Source organism: Theropithecus gelada, chromosome 1, assembly GCF_003255815.1.
Source record: "Theropithecus gelada isolate Dixy chromosome 1, Tgel_1.0, whole genome shotgun sequence".
NCBI classification, from domain to species: Eukaryota; Metazoa; Chordata; class Mammalia; order Primates; family Cercopithecidae; genus Theropithecus; species Theropithecus gelada.
The window spans coordinates 137,199,947-137,225,867 of NC_037668.1; the positions used below are offsets into that span (position 1 = coordinate 137,199,947).

General features: G+C 56.5%; 1 protein-coding gene across 2 annotated transcripts in view; it reads right to left on the bottom strand.

Moving 5' to 3' along the window:
* The window catches only part of OBSCN (obscurin, cytoskeletal calmodulin and titin-interacting RhoGEF), a 162,841-nt gene that overhangs the window by 21,379 nt on the left and 115,541 nt on the right, over nt 1-25,921 (bottom strand). Inside the window, exons 57-80 of one of the 2 annotated variants that reach the window (XM_025402032.1) lie at nt 25,546-25,624; nt 25,167-25,291; nt 24,700-24,897; nt 23,952-23,984; nt 23,583-23,681; nt 23,199-23,417; nt 22,648-22,708; nt 22,229-22,299; nt 21,389-21,511; nt 21,132-21,271; nt 20,381-20,581; nt 20,152-20,234; nt 19,498-19,671; nt 18,441-18,597; nt 17,924-18,040; nt 17,658-17,822; nt 17,293-17,451; nt 16,932-17,109; nt 16,281-16,394; nt 8,486-8,653; nt 7,603-7,705; nt 7,091-7,220; nt 4,758-4,869; nt 1,608-1,650 (exon numbers count right to left, since the gene is read on the bottom strand). In XM_025402032.1, the coding sequence (XP_025257817.1) occupies nt 1,608-1,650; nt 4,758-4,869; nt 7,091-7,220; nt 7,603-7,705; nt 8,486-8,653; nt 16,281-16,394; nt 16,932-17,109; nt 17,293-17,451; nt 17,658-17,822; nt 17,924-18,040; nt 18,441-18,597; nt 19,498-19,671; nt 20,152-20,234; nt 20,381-20,581; nt 21,132-21,271; nt 21,389-21,511; nt 22,229-22,299; nt 22,648-22,708; nt 23,199-23,417; nt 23,583-23,681; nt 23,952-23,984; nt 24,700-24,897; nt 25,167-25,291; nt 25,546-25,624 (3,052 nt within the window). The remainder of the gene's footprint in view (nt 1-1,607; nt 1,651-4,757; nt 4,870-7,090; nt 7,221-7,602; nt 7,706-8,485; nt 8,654-16,280; nt 16,395-16,931; nt 17,110-17,292; nt 17,452-17,657; nt 17,823-17,923; nt 18,041-18,440; nt 18,598-19,497; nt 19,672-20,151; nt 20,235-20,380; nt 20,582-21,131; nt 21,272-21,388; nt 21,512-22,228; nt 22,300-22,647; nt 22,709-23,198; nt 23,418-23,582; nt 23,682-23,951; nt 23,985-24,699; nt 24,898-25,166; nt 25,292-25,545; nt 25,625-25,921) is intronic. The other variant, XM_025402023.1, reaches the window with a different exon arrangement.

The following is a 25,921-nucleotide window of genomic DNA, read 5'->3' on the forward strand; positions in this document are numbered from 1 at the left end:
GCATTCTGGCTCCATCTCTGCTCCTCCATTTTCTTATCCATAAAATGTAGATAATAATAGTGCTCCCAAAGGGACAAAATGTAGAACTAATCTATGTGAGGCTCTGGCACCGTTGCATACCTTCAGGAGTGGGGTGCTCACGAGCATCCAGGCAGTCCCATCTATTGTGGGGTGGCATCATAGAAGCAACTTGCTTTAGGGAAGGAGGGAGAAAGCCAAAGAAGGGTTAACCCAGGATCTCAACAAATGTCTGGCAATGGGATTTTCCTATAATAGGGCCAACTGAAGGCCCCTTTTGGAGGTTGTAGGCCCCTTGAGAACTAAGAGTTTTCCCGTGCTGGAGCTTCTCAGCCATCTGGCCTTAGGAAACCATAGTCTTTCCTGCCTCCTGGCTTTTGCACGCTCTTCCATCACTCCCACCTGCACACACCTTCTATTGGAAGTCCTCTCAGATTATTCAGGTCAAAACCAACCCTACATTTATGGGTTCACCCAGTTCTGGTCCTCTTGTGTTACTTCATCAGCAGCAGCATGTGTGATTTTGCTAAATCCTTGAGGCACTGAAGGATGAAGAAAGGGACGGTGGGCATGGCACTGGGGAAGTGGGATCTCCGCTGGCTTCCAATCATTAGCCACCCGGAGCTAACCTCCTCTCTTCCCTGAACTTCAGTTTCTCCATCTTCCAAATGTGAAAATCAGGCTTGGGGACCTCTAAGGGCCCTAAGGCTGTGCTGTCCACTATGAGTGTACTATGCAAATTAAATTCAAATGAACAAAAATTAAAATTTAAAATTTGTCCTTCAATCACACTAAACACATTCCAGATGCTTCAAAAGACGCATGTAGCTAGTGGCTACTGTAGTGGACAGGGGACATATAGAACATTTCTTTTTATTTTTTTTCGAGACAGAGCTTGCTCTATTACCCAGGCTGGAGTGCGGTGGCGTGATCTTGGCTCACTGCAACTTCTGCCTCCCAGGTTCAAGCAATTCTCCTGCCTCAGCCTCCCGAGTAGCTGGGATTACAAGGGCCCACCACCACACCCGGCTAATTTTTGTATTTTTAGTAGAGACAGGGTTTCACCATGTTGGCCAGGCTGGTCTCGAACTCCTGACCTCCTTGGCCTCCTAAAGTGCTGGGATTACAGGCATGCACCACTGTGCCCAGCCAATATAGAACATTTCTATCATCACAGAAAGTTCTGTTGGACAACACTGTCGTAAATCCCAGGGTGCTGAGGATTAGAATTCTGTCTCTGGCCCACTGAGGAAAGCAGCTGTCAGGCCTAGCACCTGATGAATCCCTGGATGAACCACTGTGAAGTGTGTGGAATAAGTCTACTCTGCTGAAATAGTGGCACCATGGAGTGTACTGAGGCCCTGGAAGAGAGAGCTGTGAAGTGTGGAGGTAATCGAGGCCCCAGGGGAAGGTGCCTATGCAAGGTAACTGCAAGTACCTGTAAGGTGCTGGCAGTCAGAGGGTGAATGTTACGTGAGCAGACAGGCGGCAAGCAGGTGGCTAGGCCACACGGGCATGATCCAGGCAGGTCAGTGGCATGCAGGAGGCACTGCAGTCAGAAGGAAGGTTAGGAACACGCCTGCACTTACATGATGACGGTTTTCTTGGGGACTTTAGTCTCTTGCTCAGTGACTACAAAGAAAACAGTCGGAATAGCGAGGGTTACAGACCAGCCAGTGCTGGGGGCTGAGCTATCTGAGTGGCACAGCATTATAGTCGCCTGCTAAGCTGCCCCTGGGCAGGCTGTCTACTCAGAGCCCCAGTTCTCTGGTCTCTGACATGGAGGTGACGATGCCTGTCCTGAGTGGCTGTGGAATGAGGGCTGAGGACAATGTGTTCCCTCGTGAAGGCAGGACCCACTGTCCCTCTCAAGGGTCTTGCAGGGTCTCGAGGGTCTCGAGGGTCTGGGGGGAGAATGAAGACCCTAACTACGCTCCCAGCACAGAAATCCCAGCTTCTCCTTCAACCCATGTGCCAAGGGAGCCCTGTGAATTTGTCAGACCTACAATCCCACTTCTCAGACACAGAAACCAAGTGCTAGAAGGGAATACATGGCCTGTGGCTGCATAGGGAGCCAGCAGCTACACTGAGGCTGAGGCAGTTGGGGCCTCTGTTACAAAAAATCCTCAGGAGAGAGGGACTCTGGAGTCCTGAAAGTGGCACACCTGAGCTTTGTGGCACAAAGCCACAGAAGTCCCGCCAAGAACAGCCCCAGGGGATGCCTGGGCAGGGTGCTGAGCTCCGAGTGAGCGTCAGCCCAAATCTCCCTATAGGAGCATCCTCAGTTCACACACTCCATGGTCTCTCTTGGTTTTCCTAGCTGCCTCCCTCCCCAGAGCCAGCAGGATGGGGCCTGTGGTTCCAGCTATGGGATGGGACACATCTGGGATCAGGCAGCTCCTCCTTCCAGTTCACCTCAAGGACTCCTCCTCTGCAGCTCCCAGGCAGAATCATCAGGGCACAAAGATGGCCCCCTCCCAGCCCTAGCCAGCTGGCCAGTGGACAGTCCACAGGCCACCAGCACCTTCACATCTCAGTGACCTTTCCCAGCACCCTGAGGGAAAAAAACAAGCAGGAGGCCCAGAAAAGTCAAGTAACGTGGCCTGGGGCACACGGCCTCACAGCTCTGGGTCGGGGGTGGGACACCGTGTGCTTTGCTAGATTGCCATGTGGAGAAAGGCTTTACACCTGTCTCAGATGAGAAGCAGATGAATTTCAGGGACTACCTGCATCTATATGTACACTTGCAAGCCACACGTACTGTGCATTTCTGGGCACATACGTGCAAATGTGTGTACGTGCATGCATATGTGTGTGCATGCACATGTATACATATGTGTAAGTGTGTATTTCACAGGCTCCCCCTGGAGAGAGGAGTGCCCATGGGAGGAGAGAATGAGATCCAACCAAAAGGCTCTGTGTGTTTAGACTAAGCTGACCCCAGAGAAAGCCAATGTGTCCACCACCTGCAGGCCAGTGATGGGAACTACAGAGTGATGGGAAAATCCAGGGCCTCCCCACTCATCCTCCCTGTACTTGGGGCTGACAGCCAGGCACCTCTGGGCCCATACACTCTCTGGCACCTTCATTCATGTACCTAAACTGCCACCTGATCAGCTGTGGGCCAGAGTGAGTATTTGCGACCATGGGAGGAGTGCAGCCGTGCGCAGCGTGATCCACAAGCAAGGGGGCAGCGCCCACCCCGCAGAGGCCTGCCAGGGCCTGTTCGGGCTGCAGAGCTGCTGGGTTAAAGATGAAGCAGCAGGATAGGAGTTAGAAGCGGGGAGGTGTTGGCTCCAGCTTCAGGGTCTTCAAGGACCTGCGTTCTCACCTCGCCGAAGTGCCAACACCCTGTCCAGCACTGGTGGCCTCTCTCCCCTGCCACCCCCTCCTCCAGACCCAGAGAGAGATTTGTTGTGACAGCCAAGTGAACGACTGTGGAGGACACTCCTGTCACCAGCAAGAGGCAGCCCTGGGTGTCCCAGTGTCCCAGTTGGGCACCTCCCTGGCCGTGAGACACAAGACTCATGGGAGGCTGAGGTGCTGGCAGCTCCAGAAGCAGTTGTGTGTGGTGCTGTGGCCACCAGTTGTGGGGCTGACGGAGGTCACAGGGCCCCCAGAGACACGTCAGACATGGGGCACTCGCAGTCAGGGGTTGGCCAGTGCCTGTGGCACTGTGTAGGCTGAGGAACAAGGACATTTGCCCAGCAAGGGAGGGGTCTCCCTGAGGGTCATGGAGGGCAATCAAAGATGGCCCAGCTCTGTGGGGTCCAGATGGGCAACTGGCTTTCAGACACTGGGCACTGGGAGAGACAGTTGAGGTGGGGTTGCAGGAGCCAACGTTTAAGACTTGGAGGACACGTATTCCAACCCACAGTGAGAGTTGCAGCTCCGCCAGGTGTTGAACCAGCCTCCACTTGCATGTCCCCAGTGATGGGAGGCTCAAAACCTGTCCAGACGGGCAGCCCAACTGGGAGCCCAAGACGGATGCCCGATGACCCCCTTCCCATCCTGGCTGCCCTGCCCTGAATAAAGCATCCGGGAGCCTGGAGGAATGAGGTGATGTGTCCCACCTCTCCCCCGGCCCATCACCTTCCACCCCTAGTGAGGTCATTCTGCAGCCCAAGGCCCTCCCAGGAACCCAGGAGCAGTCCCAGACCAGGCCAGGTCTCTCCACAACCAGCCCTACCCTCAATGGAGGGGTCAGGCCCCTGACACTTGCCCCTTCTCCTGGGAGCCAAGCTGGGGCCCAGTGGCCTGGCCCTCTGCAGAGACGTCCTTCCTACTGTTCCTGCTGCAACCTCCCCACTGCCTCCTGCCCACTGCCTCCTGTCCACCACCGGCGAGCTGCCCTGGGTGTAGGCCTGGCCTCTGTGCACAGGCTTTCCCTCTCTGGACCGCAGCAGGGCTTTGGGAACCCCGCTCACCCAGAGTGACCTCTTCAGCCTCCACTCAGGCTCTGGGCTCAGGGCCCACACTCCACCAGCCCACACAGGTGCTGCCTCCAGCCGGGGGCTGGGACTTGTGCCTGGCCCGCAGCAGCCTCCTCGTCTCCCATCTGTGGCTCTCCCTGCCCCACGATGCCAGCCCAGCCCTCCTCCAGTGTCCTCCAGGCAGCAGACCCTGACTGGGAAAGGTGAGAGTCATGTCCCCCCGGGCATGGCCAGGCCTGTGAGGGTCCAGCATGGGTCTGAGCCGTGGGGAGCTGCCTTGGTGGCAAGGACAGGGGTGGGACTTACCTTCCACTGCCCCCGCGAGCTGCTCCCTGTGGCACTGCTCCCGGGCCTGCAGCGTGGGGCTCTGAATGTGCAGCTCTGCACTAGCTCGTGTGGAGCCCAGCCGGTTCACCAGCTGCAAGGACAGCAGGGCTGGCTCAGAGCCCAAGGCTTCTCACGGGCAGGGCCCTCTCCCTGTGGCCATGTTGGGAACATGGGCAGCCTCCATCCTGGTGTGTCCCCCACAAGGGGAAGGGCCCCAGCCCAGCCACAGCATCCCTGGGGGACCCACATGGCCCTAGGGTCCCCTGCAGTGATGAGGATGCTCTCCGTCTGCCCTGTCCACGTGCAGCTCTGAGCATGGGACATGGGGCCAGAACAGCCAGGGAACCGAATCTTTAACTGAACTTAACTTCGTTTTATGTATGTTTTAAAGCTGGGTCTCGCTCTGTGACCCAGGCTGGAGTGCAATGGCACGATCTCAGCTCACTGCAGCCTTCAACTCCTGGGCTCAAGGGATCCTCCCACCTCAACCTTCCGACTAGCTGGGACTAAAAGTGTGCACCATTGTGCCTGAGTAATTTTTTAGTTGTTTTTTTTTTTTTTTTTGCCTATGCATTTTCTTTTATTTATTTATTTTTATTATACTTTAAGTTCTAGGATACATGTGCACAACATGCAGGTTTGTTACATATGTATATATGTGCCATGTTGGTGTGCTGCACCCATTAACTTGTCATTTACATTAGGTATATCTCCTAATGGTATCCCTCCCCGCTACCCCCTCCCCACAATAGGACCCGGTGTGTGATGTTCCCCTTCCTGTGTTCAAGTGATTTCATTGTTCATTTCCCACCTATGAGTGAGAACATGCGGTGTTTGGTTTTCTGTTCTTGCGATAGTTTGCTGAGAATGATGGTTTCCAGCTGCATCTATGTCCCTACAAAGGGCACGAACTCATCCTGTTTTTTGGCTGCATAGTATTCCATGGTGTATATGTGCCATATTTTCTTAATCCAGTCTGTCACTGATGGACATTTGGGTTGATTCCAACTCTTTGCTATTGTGAATAGTTCCGCAATAAACATACGTGTGCATGTGTCTTTATAGCAGCATGACTTATAATCCTTTGGGTATATCCCCAGTAATGGGATGGCTGGGTCAAATGTTATTTCTAGTTCTAGATCCTTGAGGAATCGCCACACTGTTTTCCACAATGGTTTAACTAGTTTACAGTCCTACCAACAGTGTAAAAGTGTTCCTATTTCTCCACATCCTCTCCAGCACCTGTTGTTTCCTGATTTTTTAATGATTGCCATTCTAACTGGTGTGAGATGACACACCAGTCAGACAAACATAAACCCTGTTTAAGAGACAGGGTTTCAATATGTTGCCCAGGCTGGTCTCAAACTCATGAGCTCAAGGGATTTTCCTGCCTTGGCTTGCCAAATTGTTGAGATTACTGGCGTGAGCCACAGCACCTAGCTTTGGATTTAACTTTAGTTGATTTAAATTTAAATTTAAATCCCCATGCATGGCTAGTGATGGTATTAGTGCAAATCAAGAGCTCACTTGGGTCTCTGGTTTCCCCAGCCAGAGTGGTGTGGGGCAGGCTCCCCACAGGCTCACAGCAGCAGCTACATGGTGGGGGGTGGTGGCCAGACAAGTACCCCTGGAGGAGCTGGACAGAGGCCAGCGCCTGGGGTCTGGGGCACCTACAGTTGGCACACAGCCACCATGACCACCACAACCACTGCAGGCTTTGAAGGGCCGGAGGACTGGCACTGGGCCCCACCCTGGGGAGCCCCTGCCCCGGCCCTGCAGACACAGTGGCTGGAGCAGAAGGCAGCTCTGTCCACCTGTAGGCTGGACATCTCCACAGGTAAAAGGTACCTGAGCAGGGCCAGGCTACACTGGATAACTGACACTCCATTTGACATGAATGACAAAATTCATGAGGCCATGCCGGGCCCCCCAAAGGCAAAAACCAAGTGGCATCCTTGAAATGGCCAGGGAAGCCAAGGAAGGCATCCAGATTGACATGGGAGCCGAGGAGAGGCTTCGGGGCAGAGGGAGAATAAGGCCAGGGCATGGGGCAGTGGTGTGGCCAGGGATGACAGTGACAGTGGCATGGTGGCCCCCGCCTGTGATGGGGGGGTGAGAGTGGCATGGTGGCCTCTGGCCTGTCATCAAGGAAGGGTGTAGCAGTGGGTATGGTGCCCCCTGGCCTCTGCCAAGAGCCCTCCACCTTGAGGACAGGGCCTGGGCTCTTAAGCCCCTCCACAATCAGACCCCAGAGGACGGCCGGCACGGATGGCCTGGGCCCCGAGGCAGGTCCCCACTCCTGCACCTCTCACCTCACACTCGTAGAGCCCCAGGTCCTCCTTGCCAGCCGCCCGGATTACCAGCACTAGCAGGCCGCTGCGAGGCTCACTCAGTGTCTGGAACTTGCTGCCAGGGGTCAGCAGGGCCCCGTCCTTGTACCACCTGGAATCCACCCGGAGGGCACGTGAGGCAGGCAGGACTCGGGCCGCGCTCTACCCCGCCGGCGACATCCTCCTATGTCCTGTCTCAGGGCCAAACCCGGCTGTGCTACCTGTGCTCACGACCCAGCTGCCCTGCCTTCAGACCCCGGGGGTCCTCAGAGAGCCCACCCTTCCAGAAGCCAAGACACAGCCTGGCCGTGTCCTCCTGGCTGAGGGGTGTCCCACATCCAGAATGAACCGGAGCCCCACAAAGCCCATTCTCAGCTGAAGGCCAGTGGCCATGTCCAGCCCAGCCCTGACACGGGAACACATGGTCCGTGCCCCATGCTCCAGGTGGGAGCTGGCCCCCTCATGCCCCATCCCCAGGCAGGCCTGGGCCCCACCTGATCTGCGGGTATGGGGCGCCTTCGATGGTGCAGGTGAACTGGGCATCCTCTCCCTCCACAAAGGGCGAGGCTCGGACCTGGTTCATGAACCGTGGTGGGACTGTGGGGTTGTGGAGGGAAGAGACAGAGAGAGAGAGAGACAGATAGAAACATAGAGACAGACAGACAGAGACAGACATAGAGATAGAGATAGAGACAGAGACAGAAAGACTTACAAAGAAAGAGACACAGAGACAGAAAGATAGAGATGGAGAAACAGAGAGAGATAAAGATACAGAGAAGGAGAGACAGAGAAAGAAATATAGAGAGAAAAATAGAGATAGAGAGAGACAAAGAGACAGAGATGGAAAAACAGACAGAAAGAGACAGAGAAAGAGAAATTGAGACAGAAATAGAGACAGAAAGAGAGAGAGAGACATAGACATCGAGACCAGAGATAAAGAAACAGAGACAGAGAGACAGATGGAGAAACAGAGACAGAAAGATAGACAGACAGAGAGACACATAGATAGAGATGGACAAACAGAGACAGAAGGACAGAAACAGAAAAAAGACATACAGAGACAGGGTGACAGAGACAGAGATCAAAGGACAGAGATAGAGACATACAGACATGGACAGACAAAGACAGAAATAGACACAGTGCATCAGACACAGAGACATACAGAGAGACATAGAGATGCCATGATGGAGCTGAGGCTGATGCCAGGGAAGGGGCTTCAGGGTCCCCACCCCTCCCAGTGCCCTCTATGAGCCCCCAGTGATCCCCTCAGAACATGGTTGGATGCCCATCCCACTGTCCCACCACCCCGCCGCAGCTGGGCCTGCCATGGTGGGAGGGTCAGGGTGGCTCCTCCCCCAGGAAGGCCTCCAGGCTAACCTTGCACCAGGATCTTGCCCAGGGTACTGCAGTTGCCAGCGGCGCTGGCCGCGAAGCACATGTACTGGCCAGAGTCTACACTGGTCAGGCTGTCCAGGATGAGGGCACATGAGCCATCAGGGTCTTCAATGAGGATGTGGTGGGGGTCCACCTGCACTGGTTTCCCATCTGGAAAGGACAAGTGGGGGCCATCACTCAGGTGGGGACCCAGGGGCTCACTCCATTAGCGGGGAGAAGCTGGGCCTGGCCTGGGGGCTGCAGTCATGGTCGGGGAGGGGACGGAGGGGCCACACTTGCAGCACAAGGGCCAGACACGGGCTCCCTGCCGGGTCCAGCTTCCAGGTTGACCTGCAACCCTGGAGGGAGAGGCTGACACGAGCTCCCATTCTCTCTGTTGTCTCTGCTTCTCTGTCTCCATCTTTCTTCATCTGTCTCGGACTCAGCTTCTTTCTTTGTCTCTATCTCTGTGTCTGTTTCTATTTTCTGTCTCTGTCTCTCTTTCTGTCTCCTTGTTGTCTCTGCCTTTGTGTCTGTCTCTGACTCCACGTCTGTCTTTATCTGTCTGTTTTTCTGTCTGTGCCTTTTGTGCCTTTCTGTCTCTTTGTGTCTCTGTCTCTCACTCTGTCTGTCTCTTTCTCTGTCCACTTTGGACACTAGCTAGAGGCAGGGGGCAGGCCAAGGGACCTGAGCCCCACAGAGGACATCCTCTATGGGCAGCTGAGTCCTTGGTCACCTCAGCTCTCAGCAGTCCTGCAATGTTCTGAGGACCTCTAACGCACTGACTGCACCCCAGCTCACAGCACCTTGATCCCCTCTTCACCCCTGCCTGCCCAGCCTAGGGCCTGCAGCCCCTTCTCGAAATCACTGCCCACAGCCCTCCATGCCTTCTTTCCCTGCACCTCCTCCTGCGGAGAACACGGCAGCCCAAAGTCTCACCCCCAGCTCCACTCTCCTCTCCCAGGCCACATCCTCATGCCTCCAAATGCACAGCCTTCTAATACGAATATCTGAAGACTGAAGAATGTGAAGTAAATCACCTTGGTATGAACACACAACTGACTACACCTCTCTGGCCAAGGCATGCTTCCTTCCCAGGTGAGGGACCAGAAGGCACGGCCTCTCACTGTGGAGAACTCCTTCCCACATAATGTCTAAATATATAAAACAGCATCGATTCACATTCCAATAGTGTCGGGTGTGCCCCACAGATTGCTTAAATCACAAAGGTCACAACCAGCACTAACTTATGATTTGTATAGAACTATAAGAGATATATATTATATATACACACACACATATATATATACATTATACACACATACACGTGTACACACATACACATATATATTTGTAGAGATGGAGTCTTGCTCTGTTGCCCAGGCTGCAGTGCAGTGGGGCAATCACAGCTCACTGCAGCCTCGACCTTCTGGGCGCAAGTGATTCTCCCGTCTCAGGTGTGCCACCATGCCTGGCTAATTTTTTTAACTTTTTGTAGCAACAGGGCCTCACTCTGTTGCCCATGCTGGTCTCAAACTTCTGGGCTCAAGCGATCCTCCCCGCTTGGCCTCCTGAGTAGCTGGGACTATAGGTGTGAGCGACCCCACTCAGCTCAGAAATAATCTTTAATTTTTTTCAAAAACCTTCTAGTTACCACCTCAGATCTCTGCACCCCTTTATGGCAACTCCAGAAATGAGCTGTGCTCACACCCTCCAGGGCATCTCTTCCCATCCCCACTAAGCCCATCCCCTAGGCTCCATTTCTCTCCCCCAAAGCTACCAGCAGTCAGGGCCGCCATGCTACCAGCAGCTCTGTCCTCATCTTGCTGTGAGAAAACAATTCTCCCTGAAATTCAGATTCCACATTTCAACCCTCTGAGCAAAGGCACTCACAGCCAGGTTTAGAATAGAAGAAGAAGAAGAGAGTAAAGTAGAAAGTAAGGAGAGTGAAGCAGAAGATGCCCGTCTGCCTGGCTGTGTTCCAGGGCAACAGAGACAAAACCCTTCCATTCCTTTCCTGGGAGACATTTCTGCATCCCAGGGTAGGAAGTCATCCACTATCTCTGGAGTGAAGCATGGGCAGATGTACCAGCAGCCCCATAAAAAGAGCTCCAAGTCTCCTAAGATTCAAGATTTCTCTCTCGTGGGGCAACCCCTGCATGCAACTAACACCTGGTTCCATCGCCTCCTCACAGAAATGGGTGGGGGCAATGATGAGAGACACTGAGGCACTGCTGGTAAAAAGTCTTTGCCTCTGACCCATGAGTCTTGTGTCTTTTGTCTACATCTGGCTAGCAGGCTGGCTTGCAAGATTGCAAGTGGGGTAAAATTGTGGGCCCTTCACAGTTTTTGATTTACAATTTTGGAGACAGGGAAGTGACACTGTCAGAGGCATGGCCTTCTGGAAGGAAAAGAAGAAGTGGCCCTGTGGATCTCTTTCTCTACTTTGTTGCCCTGCTAAGGAGAGAAACTAGGCAGGTAGTTGTAGTCTGAGAACTGAGGAGTGGGTTCAAATACAGACACCTGGGCGGTGCCTTGGTTGGCGCTCTTTCTCCAGTCCCTGCCAGGGACTTTGCTGGTTCAGCCTCAGTTCAACCACTTCACAATAAATGCCAGAGCCAGTGCTGAATCTGAAGGAAGACTCCGACCCTGTTCAGACCACAGCCACGGACACTCATGCCTGAACTGAGTGCTCGGGTAGGGCCACCAGCAGCCACGATGGGCGAGGCAGGAGAGGGCTCAGCCCATCTAGCTCTGCCTGGTTCGGAGGGGAAAGGATGGGCACCAAGCCCGCACTCAGGAAGAATGGCCACAGCTTGGGCGTCTTGTGGAGCAGCCTCCTGCATCCAGCATGCTGGCCTTCCATTCTTCTGGGGGTGACAGTAGGGGATCTATGTGTTTGCGGTAGAGACAGGGTCCTACCTCCATGGTTGGCTGAGCCACGGAGGTGTGTCTTGTTCTGTCATTGTCCTCTAACCCCTTCCATCCCCTCTATACCAGATCCTTTCCTGGCTCAAGCAACTTCCCCGAGATGACAGACTCCCCCAAGGGAAGGCAGAGGGGACACGGCAGGGAGTGCATGGACTCCTCCTGCCACGGCCTGCCAAGCAGCCAAGATCACAGGCATGTGACACCATGCCCGGCTCAGAGATAATTTTAAATAGGTTGGCAGGTTAAAGACACCTCTTCCTGGGGCAATGAACAATGAAGTGAATCAAGGCTGCTGATGGGGACGCCCTGGCCAGACTGCCAAGGCTCCTGTGCAGAGCCCCCAGGACACCACATCACTAAGCCCTACCATAGGCAGGGTACAGACGCAGAATCTACATCACATGTCAGACTGAGGACATCCTGGAGAGACATTCTCAAGCCTACAGGAGAGGAGAACACATTGCATGTGGTGAACCCACTCTCCATCCTGGCAGACTGCTCCTATGAACCCAGTGTTGGGGTTCAGAAAACAAGACCCCAAAATGAGGGCCTCCCAAGCAGCCACAGAAGCAAAATTATCTCTCTGACCTTCTCCTCCCCTCCTGTCTCTAGCCCCTCATTCTCCTCCCAGGCTTCCATAGAAACTAGAATCCCTCTTCCCCAAGGCGGGTCATAGAAACCAGAACACCTTTTTCTCTAAAGCCAGCCACAAAGCCTAAAAATAGGACTCCAATGTTCTCTCCATCTTTCTGTGTAAAACTTGGCCATGGAGAAATGATCGGACCTACCTTGTTTGGCTGTAGATCCAAGACCCCCATTCCAGCAAGGGTCCTGCTTCTCACTCAGAAGGAAAGGACACTGCTCAGAAGGCCAAGAAGAATCCAGACACACAGGCATAGCAGGATGTCCCCACTCAGTCTGTTCTTACTAGATCCAACCCTATTTGCCCAATCCTATTTCAGCACAGTTGTCCATACTTTATGGAACCTAAGCATTAAAATAGACAGCTTCTTCTGGGTCTTTGGTCTTCATTCTGAAGGATCCAGTGTCTACACATTCAATAAATGTGTCTGCCTTTCCTCCTATCTGTTTGCCTTTTGCAAGCTGATTGTTCAGCAAACCTGCGGAGGGCCAAGGGGAATGTTCTCCATGGCCCCTAGGCCAGCTGTCCCTCTCCAGGCTCTCTGTGGAGGCCTACCTGCTATGAAGCTGCTTTGGGTCTCCAGCCACACCATGAAGGCGTGTGCCACGCACACCCCCTGCAGTTTGATGTCCTATGACATCTACCACAAGAGCCACTCAGCAAGGGGATGGCAGTCTGACTGTGCCCACCTCCTCTTGCCCTACAGACCTTTGGAAGGCAGTCCAGTCACCAATGGCAGCTGTCCCCAGAGAGGAGCTCTCTCGTGCAAGCTGCCTACTGGTGGTTAGGAAGCGAGGGAAAGGGGAGGGCCTCCATCCACAGGGAAACCCAGGCTCTGCCATTACCAACCCTCGGTGGCAGCCTGGTCCAAAGGGAGCGGGGCTCAGGGCATTCAACTGGCTTCTGGCAGGCTTTGATAAAAAAGATTTTGTTCCTCTTGAACCTAACCTCCCGGAGGAGAGGTCTGGACAGGTGGCAGGAGGGAAGCTCCTAAGACCCCAGGGAGCAGGCGTTAATGACCCATCCGAGCCTTCCTCCAGAAGTATCCCAGGGCAGCCCTCCAAGCCATTGTGTTCATCAGCTCTCACCAGTGGACACCGGGATGGCCCCTCCCAACACACCCAGGCAACACTCCCTAGAGTCCTTTCTTTCCAGCCCCGTCCTCAGTCATGGGCAGACCTGCGGGCCCAGCTGCTGTGGACAGGGAGAACAGGAAGGGCTGAGTGCCTGGATGGTGCCTGCAACACCAGGACAGCACTAGGTTATAAGGACTGAACTGGGGGCTTGGAGGCCGGTCAGCCAGGCCAGATGAGGTTAACCTGACAGCCTAGGTGACCCCCTGGGGGGTCATCTGGGAAGTACCATCAGTCAGTACTGATGTGTGCCTTCCTAGGAGTCCCCAAATTGTAAACAATAACTGTGTTCTCAAGACTTCCTGTGTGGGAGCCACACACGTGGCGGCTGTTGCCTTGGGGTGGTCCAGGGCAGTCCCACAGGTTGGCATCTCCCCTGCTGGGAGGCTTGATTAAATGCAGCCTGAGTTAGACTGGAAGGACGGCATACCAGCCAGCGTCAGTCAGATTAGCCAGGATGGCTGAGGGCTGGGCACAAGTGTGGGAAAATCCCCGAGCGGCTGGAGCCTGTGGAAATAGGGTGGAGCTGGGTCTCTTGGGGCACAATGCCCCATGGTTGGCCAGCTCCTGCAGCCCAGATGCTCCAGACAGCAGTGCTCACACAAGCAGACATTCCAGGACAGTGGAGCAGAGATGCCTCCCTCCCTGGAGACACCCAAGGTGATACGATGCAGCCCCTGAAATCCATGGTGCAGCACACGCATGTGCAGGTTTCTCCCACACTACCCCTGAGAGTTGTGGCAAGAGCCTGTTCTGGCTGCTGCCTCATGTTGATGATGAATCATTTCTGTCTTGAACGTCTTGTGTCTTCTGTGTGTGTGCAAATAACTATACATGTATATATGTGTATATGTAGCATTTGTGCATGTTTACATGCAGATATGTGTGTAATACATATGCTTGTGTGTACCTATGTGTATGGTGGGTCTATGTGTATATATGTGTACTGTGTATGTATGCATGCAGACGAGTGTGTAGTATTTATGAATATAAATATATGGTGTCTATGTGTGTAGCATGCATGTGTGTTGCATGTATCTGTGCATGTGTATTGTGTATGGTATGTGGCTGTGTACATATGTATATGTGTGCAGTATTATCTACGTGTGCACATATGTGTGGTCTCTAATATGTATATTTATATATGTGTAGTGTGTGCATGCATGTACGTGTAGCTATGTATAAAGTGTGTGTGCATATGTAAAGTATGTACTTGTGTGTGTAATGTGCATGTATCTATGTGTATAGTGCATGTTTGCATGTATCTGTGTATATATCTGTGTAGTTGTATAGGCACATGTAGTGTGCACTTGTGCATGATGCATGTGCATGTGGTGTGTGTGCATGTATGTGTACCTGTATAATGTGTATCTATGTACATATTCATGTGTATGGTATGTATTTGTGTATATGTATTGTATACTATGCATGTATGTGTAGTATCTATATGTGTGGTGCACATCGATGTATATTACACATATAGTGTTAATGTATATGTGTGTGTAATGCATATATATGGGGTGTGTATGTACATATGCATGAGTGCATAGCATGTATCTCTGTATGTGTCTCTATGTACGTGTGTGTACAAGTGTGTGTAATGTGTACGTGTGTAAACCGTGACAGGCTGACTTGCACATGTGTGAAGGGTAGAATGGGGACCCTGGCAGCCCTGGATGCCCCTGCCCACTCCCTGCTGGCCTCTCCCTGGCTGGCTTCCTGGGCCCCCACTTCCCCGGCCGCTCCTTCCCCTGGGTTCGCATCCCCTCATTTCTGCAGACTCTGGAAGTGGGGGCTCTCAAGCCTGGGTGCTTGGGCCTCACCCCCTCCACATGCACTCTGCGTCTGCATCAACTGGCAGGTCAGATGCTCTGTGAGCTGACAACGTCCCATTCGTCGCCTCCGGCCACATCCCTCTTCTGAGCCTTACTTGTACTTCTCCGACCACCCCTCGGCCCCTCTGCCAGCATCACTGCAGGCACCTCGACTCTGCAGGGTCCTCCCAGGCCTGGTGCTTCTTCCTCCCACCCAGCCCCATCTGCACACCACCGTGCCTCTTCCCAGCCTTCTACCTTTGCAAACGGAACCACCCTGGTGGATGTCCAGCCCCAACTGTGTGCACATCTGGATGCCAAGCTCTTTCCACATAGCCAGCCACCCTATCAGCAAATCGGGCCGGCTCAGCCTTCAACACATCCCTGGAATCCACAGCCATCCCTGAGCCCGGGTCCCCAGCTCCAGCACGATGACTCCCAGGCTGGTGTCCCAGGTCCCCTCTTGGCCCTCCCCAGCAGGTTCCTGGCATTACAGCCAAGGTGACAGATGACAGAGCCAAACTGTGTCCCTCTGCTGCTCAAACCCGGCATGGCTCCAGCACAGCTCCCCAGGGAGAAGTCTGCAGCTCCTAGGAGGTGATCTCAGGCCCTTGGGATATCCTGCCTGGTAAAAGCATCTGTTCTCCTTGGGAGCCCTGGGCCACATGGGATCATCTATGCTGACTGTGAGATTTCTGAGATTCCTGGGGGTCCCTGGGCCATACAGCATCAGCTTGGCTTCCAGAAGGGCTGGAGCCCAAGGCCCACCACAGAGCAGTGAGCCACGATTCCATGGCTGGGCTTGCAAAACCCTGGACACCATAGCCAGGGAAGCACCTGGTTGGCACCACCCTGTGCATGTCATCACATGCTGTCACTGGGAGAAATGATGCCCCCGGGAGGGGACAACTGGAAGTTCATGCCTAGTGCCACCTGGACCTTTCCCTAGGTAGCTCTCCCAGCAGCTACTTTAACCTGGGCCCTTTGGCTGCAATCAGCCCTGACTATGGGACTAGCAGCTTTGCAGAGCCGAGTCCTCTCACTGAACTCCCTCCTCTCCATGTCTCGGCATCTCCGTGTCCCCAACCATGCTGCCTTTGATTTGGAAGGCAGGTGGCAAGTGAACATATGAGGCCTGTCCTTCGTGCCCCAGGCTCCCGGCCAAATCCCATACTGGGTCCCCAGCCCTCACAGCCTGTTTCTCTCGGGAGGCTCTTTTCTGTTGCAGGGCCAGCATCTTGGACAGGAAGGCCACAGCCCCCGGCCCCGGGGTTTACCTTTGTACCAGCTGATGACAGGCTTGGGTGTGCCTGTCACGCGGCAGGCCAGCTTGACTGTCTCACCCAGCTCGGCTGTGCAGTCAGCCAGCTCCTCTTCAAAGTCCGGGGGCCCTGAGGACACACACAGCCCTGAGTACTCTGTGGGGGGACATTGGGCTGCGGCACCCCCAGGTGCACCTGGCAGGTCATCTGCCTTGCACCACGAGCCCCACATCCGATGGTGTGGCCACTATGGGGACTGTCCTTTGTCGCCCCTCATCCAAGGTCCCCATCCAGAGTCAGGTGAGTGAGGCAGGTGTGTGTTAAACAGAGAGCAGTGGGGGCTCAGGGGAAGATTCTGTTCTAGTTGAGGAAGCAGACCCTGGGCTGCCAGACCCTTCACAGCCCCTGACATGATCTGGGTGGGTGCCTTGAGCTTGGGGCCCCCATGGTATCCCCGACCTTGGGTCAGGGCCAATCCAACACCCAGCCCAGGGGCTCCCCATGAGGCTGTAGCCATCACATGCCACAGGCTGGTTGAGCCATCTGTCCTAGGAACGAGCCCACCCCTCACACCCACCCAGGTAGGGACCTGTGCGGCTGCAGGAACAGGCTTGGGTGCCCCATCCTGGCTCAGCCACCTGGGCCCCCGGGGAGGTGGACACTCACGCCACACAGGCAGGGCCAGACGCTGCTGGATGCCACAGATCTCCTTCACCCACGAGTTCTTGATAATGGCTGTCCGTGCCTGCAGCAGGTACTTGCGCACCGAGTCCTCCCGCTCCTGCCACACCTCAAAGGCACGGTCATCCCCCTCCACCTGGTCATTCAGGTCGATGCTGCTCAGCTGTGGGTAGGGGAGGGTGTCAGCACAGGGATGGGGACACGGGCTGACCATCCTCAACAGATGTGGGACTCGATGAGGAAACATTCAGGCCACCCTGGACCAGCGGCTGCAGGCGTGGCCACCGGCATCCACCCCGGAGCTGAGGGACAGGGAGCCACGCCCAGCAGCCGGGAGCCCACAGACCTTCATCATGTTCCGGAACACGTAGCTGAAGGTATCGGTGCGGGAGTCTCGCCGGGGCTTGCAGATTACCAGGTGGTTGCGGAAGAGGAACACGTGACGGTTGTGGCCCTTCCAGGGCATTCGGGCCCCTGGCGCACCCTCCCACACGATGAAGTGGCCCTGGGGGAGGGTGTGGACTGTGGTCAGCCTGTGTTGGGCCAGACTGCTCAGAGGTGCAGACCCCACAGCCACCCAAGTACCCAGTGCCCTGCCCAACTCATGCACACACCCCCACTTCCTGGCAGCCCCAGATGCAAGCCCCCAACACCCCAATATCCACCCACCTCACACACATCTCCCGGCCCCGGCCCCTGCCCCTCCCCAACCTGGCGGATGGGCTCGCCCAGGGCCTCCAGGGTGCCCGGGTACTTCTCCATGAGGGACACGTGCAGCTTGTTCTCGGCGCGCTGCGGCAGGGCAGACACCACGGCGTAGGCCTGCTCCAGCAGCGCGCAGTTCTGTCTGTTCCGCGCCTTGTTGCGGATCAGCTCCTGGGGCCGGGGCGAAGGTCAGGGTTCAGACTGCTCCACAGGCTGGACCCCAAAAGACCCAGCCTGGGCAGAGGAGGTGGGGCAGGGGAGGTGGTGCCCACCTTCAGCAAGCCCTGGTATCGCTGCACCCGCTCCACCGGCTGCTCCAGGTAGTGCTGCAGAGGTGGCGGCGGGGGCTGAGAGGGGTCCCCTGCTGACAGGGCCTCCTCCGCATATTTCTGTGGGAACCAGGAGGGTGGATTTTAGGGCAGGAATGCAAGGCCCCCGATGGCTGTGTCCCTGAGAGCTGGAGGGTGGGTCCCCAGGGTGCACACACAACCTGCACCCCAGGTGACAGCTGTCATCACCTACTGACAGGTGACAAGCACAGGACTTGGGCTGCTGAAGTGGTCTGCCCAGGAGCACAGGGCTGCAGAAGCAACTCCACCCGCATTTCTGAACTGAGGCCCAAGGGGGCCGCAGGGAGGCTGTGGGCAGTGGCAAGGTCGGGGATGAACGCAGGTTCTGATGTGGGCAGGCCAGGATGAACCTTGGAGGATGCCTGGGCTCAGTGAGCCTTCAGAGGGAGCCAAGGGCAGGCACTGAGGTTCAGAAGTCCATGAGCTCAGGCATGGGCACCTTGTAGAACTCCTGGATGGCCGTGCTGACGACCACCGACTCAGCCTGCACGCGCCCCACCAGGAACTCCAGGTACTGCTCAAAGGCTGCCTGGTTCTTGATGAAGCACATGGCCACGTCATCGTCTGTGTCGCATTGCTGCAGCTCCTGCAGGAAGCTGCTGTGAAGGGGGATGCCATCAGGACTCAGCCTGAGCCCCATAGCCTGGCCCTGAGCCCTCACCTCTGGGAGGAAGCTGGCCCTGCACAAGGGCTGGGGCCTGTGGCTCCTGGGGTGTGTGAGAGTATGCATGCAGACATGTGTGGGCATGCAAAGAAGTGCTTGTGTGCCGTGTATGAAAGCTCACAGGAATATTACATGTGTACATGTATGTGGGCATGCACATTTGTGGAGGCATGTAAATGTGTATGAGCACATGTGGCTGCATACACAGGCAGGTGGTGGGGGAAGGAGATGCTGTGTTATATGCATGTGTGCATGTATTCAAGTGTTAAGATGAAAGGATGTGCATGTACATGCTGGGTGTGCACATATGTGCAGAAGTGCATATGCATAGGTGTGCAAAAATAGTGTGGAGACATGTACATATGTGTGTCCATGTGTGTAACATGTATACATGTACACAGGCATATATGTGTACGCACGTCTATAGGTATGCACTGTGGGCACACAGGTGATGTGCACATGTATATGGGTGTATGTGTGTACTGTGTGCATGTGTGTGCATTTACAGATGTGCACATGTGCCATGCACATGGGTATATGGTGTTAAAGGCTGCACCTGTACACGTGTGTGTTCATGTGTGCGCACGTGTGAGGGTGTGCATGCAAGTGGGCCTGCGCACATGCCAGTTAGCTGTTGGTGCACCGTAGGCCTTCCCATGAGTAAGCCAGGTACACACGTCTGGGTTTCTGAGGGGAGGTGCACTGAGGGATAAATCAAGTCAGCACAGGTTCTCTCCCTCCTTGGCTCCAACCCACCTGCACGAGGCCTGGCCCTACAGTGCGTCTATGCATGGACGTGTGTGTGTGTGTGTGTGTGGCCCCACCCACCCACCTGCTGTGAAAGAGGCCGATGTCCCGCACATTGCGGAAGATGACTGCCTTCTGGCTGGCCACAGCTGCGGGCACGTGGGGGCAGCGCTCCAGGTGCTGCAGGTGGTGGCTCTGCAGGAACTGCAGCTCCTCCACGAAGGCCTGCTCAGAACTCAGCAGCTCCTGGATCACAGAGCTGGGCAGGAGGGGGCCGCCATAAGGGACCACGGAGCTCCTGCTTCCCGTGCAGGGACTGTGGGCCACGAGGCTCCCGCTCCCTCAGCTGCTAAATGGGAGCGCCTCCTGCTGCACAGCCTGTCGCCTGCTCACAGGAAGTGGGAGAGCAGGTGGAGAGAGGCTCCCTCTTGGACAAGGCCGGTCCCAACACCAGGAAGCCACCCAGATGGGTCCTGCCAGTACAAGGCTGGGAGGGCAGCTGCGGGAACCCAGGCAGCTCTGGGCCTGCTCTGCTGTCCTTGGCCCCTACCTGTCCCTGATAGGCTCACACAGGAGCACTGTTTCAGAGGCCCCTGCAGAGGAATCAGCATAGCCATGACCCCAAGACCTCCAGGGTTAGGGCCTGGACCCAGAGCCAGGGCAAGCGGCCAGCTTCTTTGGAAGACTGTCCAGTCAGTGGGATGCCAGTGCCACCACCTCCAGCCCAGCAGGCACTCACCTCAGCCTTGACTTGTATTCATCTTCAGACACGGCCTCCCCGGGGAACTCAGGGGCCTCAGCAGCCCCCCACTCAGGTGACAGCTGGTGAGAGACAGGAGTATTCCGGTCGGGGTGCTGAACTCTGGCCCTGTCCTGTAGGGATTGGGCTCTCGCCCCTCAAATTGGGACGCCCCTCCTAGGGGCCTCCAGGACCCCTGAGGACCCCTCCTGCCTGGCCATTCAGGTACCTTGAGCCTCCTGTCCAGGTAGGCTGGTGACACCCAGCCCTGCCGTGAGGGGCTGGACTTGGTGGGCTTGGTGCGGACGAGCCAGCGCAGTGGGTGGGCTGCATCCAGGACCTCCACGTACTGGCCTTCCCGCAGTGCGATGGCATCCTGCTCAGCCCCCAGGGGCAGGTAATCGGCGGTGACCACGTAGATGTCAAAGATCTGAGAGGGGGGTGGGGGTGCTAAAGTGGTGAGACCCAGGAGGTGCCAGCTGGGCCTGCCGAGATCCCGAGCCACAGGGCAGGGATCCCCAGTCAGCATGCACACGCCTGGTTCCTGTCCCACACAGAACAGCAGGAATGTGAGAGACCTCCCCTGCCCCACCCCCACCCCTAGAGGTCACCACAGCCCTGGGGTCTCCAGGCCTGGACTGCCTACACTCAGTTACTTGTTTACCTTCTCCCGGTCTCCACACCCACTCCAAGCCCTAACAGGGTGCCTGGTACACTGGAGGCCTGAGACACATTCTCCTTTGAAGGAATGAAGGAGTGAATGAATGAACTAAACAAATGGCTCTCCAGGAAGGCAAATCTCCACAGGACGCCGTGTGGAGAAGACCCTGTTCTCACCAGTTCCTGCAACTTGCTGGGGTCCCACCTCCCTAAAGTCCCATGGGAGTCCTGCCTCCTGAGCCCCTCCCCACCCTTCACCTTCTCTTCAGGAAGGTCAGGGCCTCTCCCTGCCCTGCTCCCAGAGGATTCCAGCTGCCCACCTCGCCTCGGGCGTCGCCATCCTCTGACTCTGAGGAAGACTCCTGGATGCTGGAAGATGGCCGTGATCGGCCGTGGCGGGGGGATGCAGATGGTGTCTTAGAGTCATCATCGCTGTCACCTCCAGGCACCTGCAGCTTGGCTGGGGGTGCAAGGATCATGACACCCTGGCCTGCCTCTGGCTTTCCAGGGCTCAGGGGAAGGGCAAACACCCCGGACACATCCCAGTGACCCTGGCACATGGGCCGCTGCCCCTCACCCTGCGTGATCTTGGCCGATACCATCTCGGTGATCTGGGAGGTCAGTTTCTGCAGGAACTCCTCTGTGCCCACCTCAGCAAGGGAGAGGTGTCTGAGGGCCTCCTTGGCAGCCAGAGGCTCTCCTGGAGATACAAACACTCTGCTCAGGTTGCTGCGTGCCCCTCAGATGTGTACCAAGCACCCCATGCTGTAGGCCCATCTTGGGCCCTGGGAGCCAATGGTGAACAAACAGCCAAGCCTTCCCCGCATGATGCTGATGTCTAGCAGGGAGATGATGAGACTCAGTGGCTGGCAAGGCGGGAGGCCAGTGGCAACTGGCCAGGATGAGGAGTCACTCTGGCTCATGAGTGTCAAGCCGAGGCATGACCAGGGGGCTGAGAATGTCCAGAGACAGAGGGCACGGTGGGGACTGCCAGTGGACAGTGGATGAGGGGCATTGGGGACAGAGTCAGCAGAGGCCAGACCTGGGCATCAGGCTGCAGGAGGGGCCATGGGTCCAAAGCGGGGCTGTGTTGCCTCTATTCTCAGTGCCCAGCACCTAGGAGTTCTACCCAGACCCTGGTATCTACACAGCCCGCTGGATGTGAGCTCTGTGCCCAGGGCTGGCCCAGGGACCCCACAGGCTCCCAGATCCATGGGGATCAGACATGGTTCCGACACTAATCAAGCCTGAAGTCCAGGCACGGGTTGGTCCTGGCTGTGTGAGCAGGTGTCTCAGTGCTGTGCTGCTCAGAAGGGGCCTCTGAGGCCTGGAGCCACCCCCGGGCAGCCTCCTCCCTGATCCCAGCATCAGGGGATCACCCTGGCCCCTCACAGGCATGCACCCAGCCTGACTGTACCTTTCCTCTGCCCACCAAGGTCAGCAAAACTCGCAGTTTCCAACCCCTGTGCTGAGACGGCTTGTGTGGTCCTAAACGGGCAAAGGGGGTGTCCTGAGAGGCCTGGGCTGGACCCCACCACCCTCTGTCCTTATGCAGAAGCTCCTGACAAAAAGAGGGTCTGGGGACAACAGACCAAGATACTAGAGAAAGGGGCTCCATACCAGAGAGGCCCAACAGAAGCCTTCGCTTTACAATGGGGAAACTGAGGTGCAGAGAAGGAAGAGAGCTGGCCCAAACCACACGGCCTGCATGGGGCAGAGCCAGGACACGCTCTGGGACAGGTGTTCTCCCCAGGGGCAGCGCTGTCCCGTCCTCCACTCCTAGAGCATCCTCCCTGGCCCTGACTGGAACAGCCTCCAGGGGCAACCCTCACTTACCCCTGCAGGAAAGTGGAAATCAGTGCTTCCTTCACTTTCTCCTGCTCCTCCACCTTAGACACTGTCAGGGAGGACCGGGCAAACCATCAGGATGGTGCTCCCAACCCCGGCACGTCTGATTCCAGATCTGGACTGGGTCCCTCCGAAGCCCTGAGCAGGGGCTGTGCCCAAGCTCACCTCCCCATCCCACTCTTGGCCTGCGGTCACCCCAACAGTGATGGGAGGAGAACAGGGGTTCTCCTGTCCTCAGAGGGGCTGAGCAAGGCCCAGGATGCAGGGGGCTTCAGGAAAAGTCCCTGGAGCCGGCGGTGCAGAACCCACGGGTCCTGGGCCCAGAGGGGACTCTGAGGCTCAAAACCACCAGCACCACCAGGGCCTTACCCGTCTTGGGGTCTCCCTGGTGCTGTCAGAAAATAAGAAGAGGAAGGAGGGGGTCCCACAGGGTCCCAGCCCAGATGGTGGTGATGGGCAGTGTGCCCCAAGGAGACTCCAAAGCTACCCAGTGCCCACCTCCCATGCCCCAGCCCTCCACCCCCCCACCCCCTACTCACGGCCTGAGACACGCAGGCTGGCGGAGCAGAGGGCCTGGCCGGCAGCGTTGCTGGCGATGCACGTGTAGGTGCCCTGGTGCTGCCGGCCCACGTCCAGCAGGACCAGGCTGTGCTGCTGTGCAGAGCTGGCCATGGTGTAGCCTGGCGTGTCAGGGCCAATCCACAGCACACCCCTCTCAGCCTCCTCCCTGAGCCAGTGCACGGTGGGCGCCGGGCGTCCTGGGGCGGGCAGGAGGTGGTAAGTGCACTCCGCCAGGAGCGGGGCCTCTGGAGGTGGAGCCCTGTCTGTGGCCCTCCCTCAGGATGATGTGAGTGGGGAGGGGGCACCTCTGTCCCATCCCCCAGGGGTGATCTTTCCACAGCAGGGGACAAGAAATGCCTTACCTTCTACCTTCACGGAGAAGGTGATGCTGGAGCCTTTCTTCACTTTCTTGGGGGTGAACCTCTCCAGCATTCGGGGTGGCACCAGCTGCTCATGCACATCTAGGGGGCACAGGGTGGCTGGCAGAGACCTTGGCACAGTCCCTACCGCCTGCTTCCTGGCCCTCGATGATGTCTGCAGGCCCCCAGGTGGCTCTCCACAGCCAGCACCTGGACAGCACCACGCTGTTCCCTCGGCTGGGCTGTCTCCTAGGTGCGCCCTCCCTGAGCCAGCCCATGGCCACCCACACCTCCACTGCGGTCAGCCCTAGGGTCAGGCCCTCAGCACCCATGGCCACCTGGCCTCTCCCTGCCCGTCTGGGGCTGCCTCACCTGATGCAGGCTTCTCTTCTGGCTCATCGGGGCCTGAAAGAGGCACTAGAGTCAGACACCTAGCACACACAGGACCCCGCCACGGCTCCTACTCAGCGCTGTGCGGGAGCCCAGCAGTTCTACCCCCTGCAGTGAGGGAACTCAAGGGCAGTGCTGCTCCCCAAGCAAACGTCCTAACCCCTGCCTGAAACCTGGGCCATGAAGCCCTGCAACTTACACACTCTGGTGACAGAGGCAACAGGCTGCATGGACCAGACCCAATGCCCCACCACCCACCCTCACCCTGCCACGGACTCTGTGGCCCCACACTGGAACCAGCACACAACCAAATAATGCTGCCCAGAGCAGCAGAGGACTCACACCTGGGGACGCTGGGGAAAGCTGCAGCAGTGGCAGGACGGGTTTGGGTGAAACTTGGAATGAACTCTCAGTGCTCAGAACTTTTTGAACAATAAGGAAGTAGGGTCCTCTAGTCCCAAGCTACACTGGCTCTGGCTGTGCATGGATTTACCTAGAGCCTCAATGTTTACCCACTTTCCTGGGTCAACTTCAACCTCCAGCCTGCCCATTAGTCAGGACAGAGGGCTGCACACCCGCTCCCTGAAGGGCCAACTTCTGGCCACCTGTGCCACTTTGTACCAGGGACCCCCGCTGAGGGCCTGATATGGCAAGGTGTGCAGGGGATGTCAGCCCTGGCCAGGATGCTGCCCAGGGCCCAAGTCTCTGCCCGGCCCCTCAGAGCACCCACCTCGGACCAGCAGCCGGGCAGATGAGTAGGCGGCACCCATGGCATTGCTGATGTAGGCCGCATACTGGCCAGAGTCCTCCCGAGTGACTGAGATGATCTCCAGGGTGTGCAGGGTCTTTTTGTCAGTCATGTGGATGTGGGCAGATGCGGTCAGGGGCTGGCCATCTTTGAACCAGTATAATCTGGGAGCAGGGTAGCCTGGGCCACGGGAGGGGGAGTGGTCAGCCTGGGCTACCACCCACGGGCACTGTGTCCTCCAGATGGGAGACAGATGAAGGCCTGGAGAGAGGGTCCCTCAAACACCCCCACACCACCAGTGATGAAGTATCGGCCTCCAGCACCCAGGCAGCAGGGAGAGTGACTGCCTGACCCTGTTGCTGGGGTCTCCTTTCAATTGTAGCTGACGGGGCACGGCTCCTTGGCCTCCATCCTGCCATGGCTGTGTCCCCACTCCCTCTCCCTCTCACCTTTCACCTTGAGCTGGAACTTGGCCAGGCGTGTGCCAGGGGTCACCTGGAGGTCTCTCAGTTCCTCCACCACCTGGGGCAGCTGGCCCTCATCAGTGGTGGACTCTGTTCCCTCCTGCTCCCGGCTGGCAGGAGAACAGAAAAGGGGTCAGCCAGAAAGTAGGGCAGTGAGGGGAGCAGGGCGGGAGGGGTGCTGAGGGGCTTGGGCATGGATGACGTTGGAAGCCCCTGTTTGCTGACAGAGACCGCCAGGGCTTGGAGGAAGGCTCCAGGATTGGACGCTGTCAGACCAAGCCCTGCCCTCACCCAGCAGCATCACTCCCCAAGAGGCCCTGCAACGTCAGTCCGTGGGGCACAGCCCACCTCTGGCAGCTCCTACCTGGACAAGTAGCCTTGGGCACTGAAGTAGGATGAGGTCTCCGTGGCATCCGCTGCAGTGTCATAGTCTGTGCTTGTCACTGGGGAAGGAAGAGGGGAACTGGAGCAAGGCCTGCCATCCCATCTGCCCCAGCACGAGCTCCTGCACCAGGATGGCCTCGGCCCTCAGAGGTCCTGACTACAGAGCCTTGCCTGGAAGCCACTTAGATTTGGGAGCTAGGAAGTCATAGGGGGAATAGTGATATTGTAGCCTCTCCACCCCCAGCTATTACCAGCCCCATACTTCAAGGCCTATAACTAACTACAAGCCTCTTTGACACGACAAACTAATAACGAATGATCCAGAGGCCTCAGAAGAAACAGAGATAGTGGTAGAA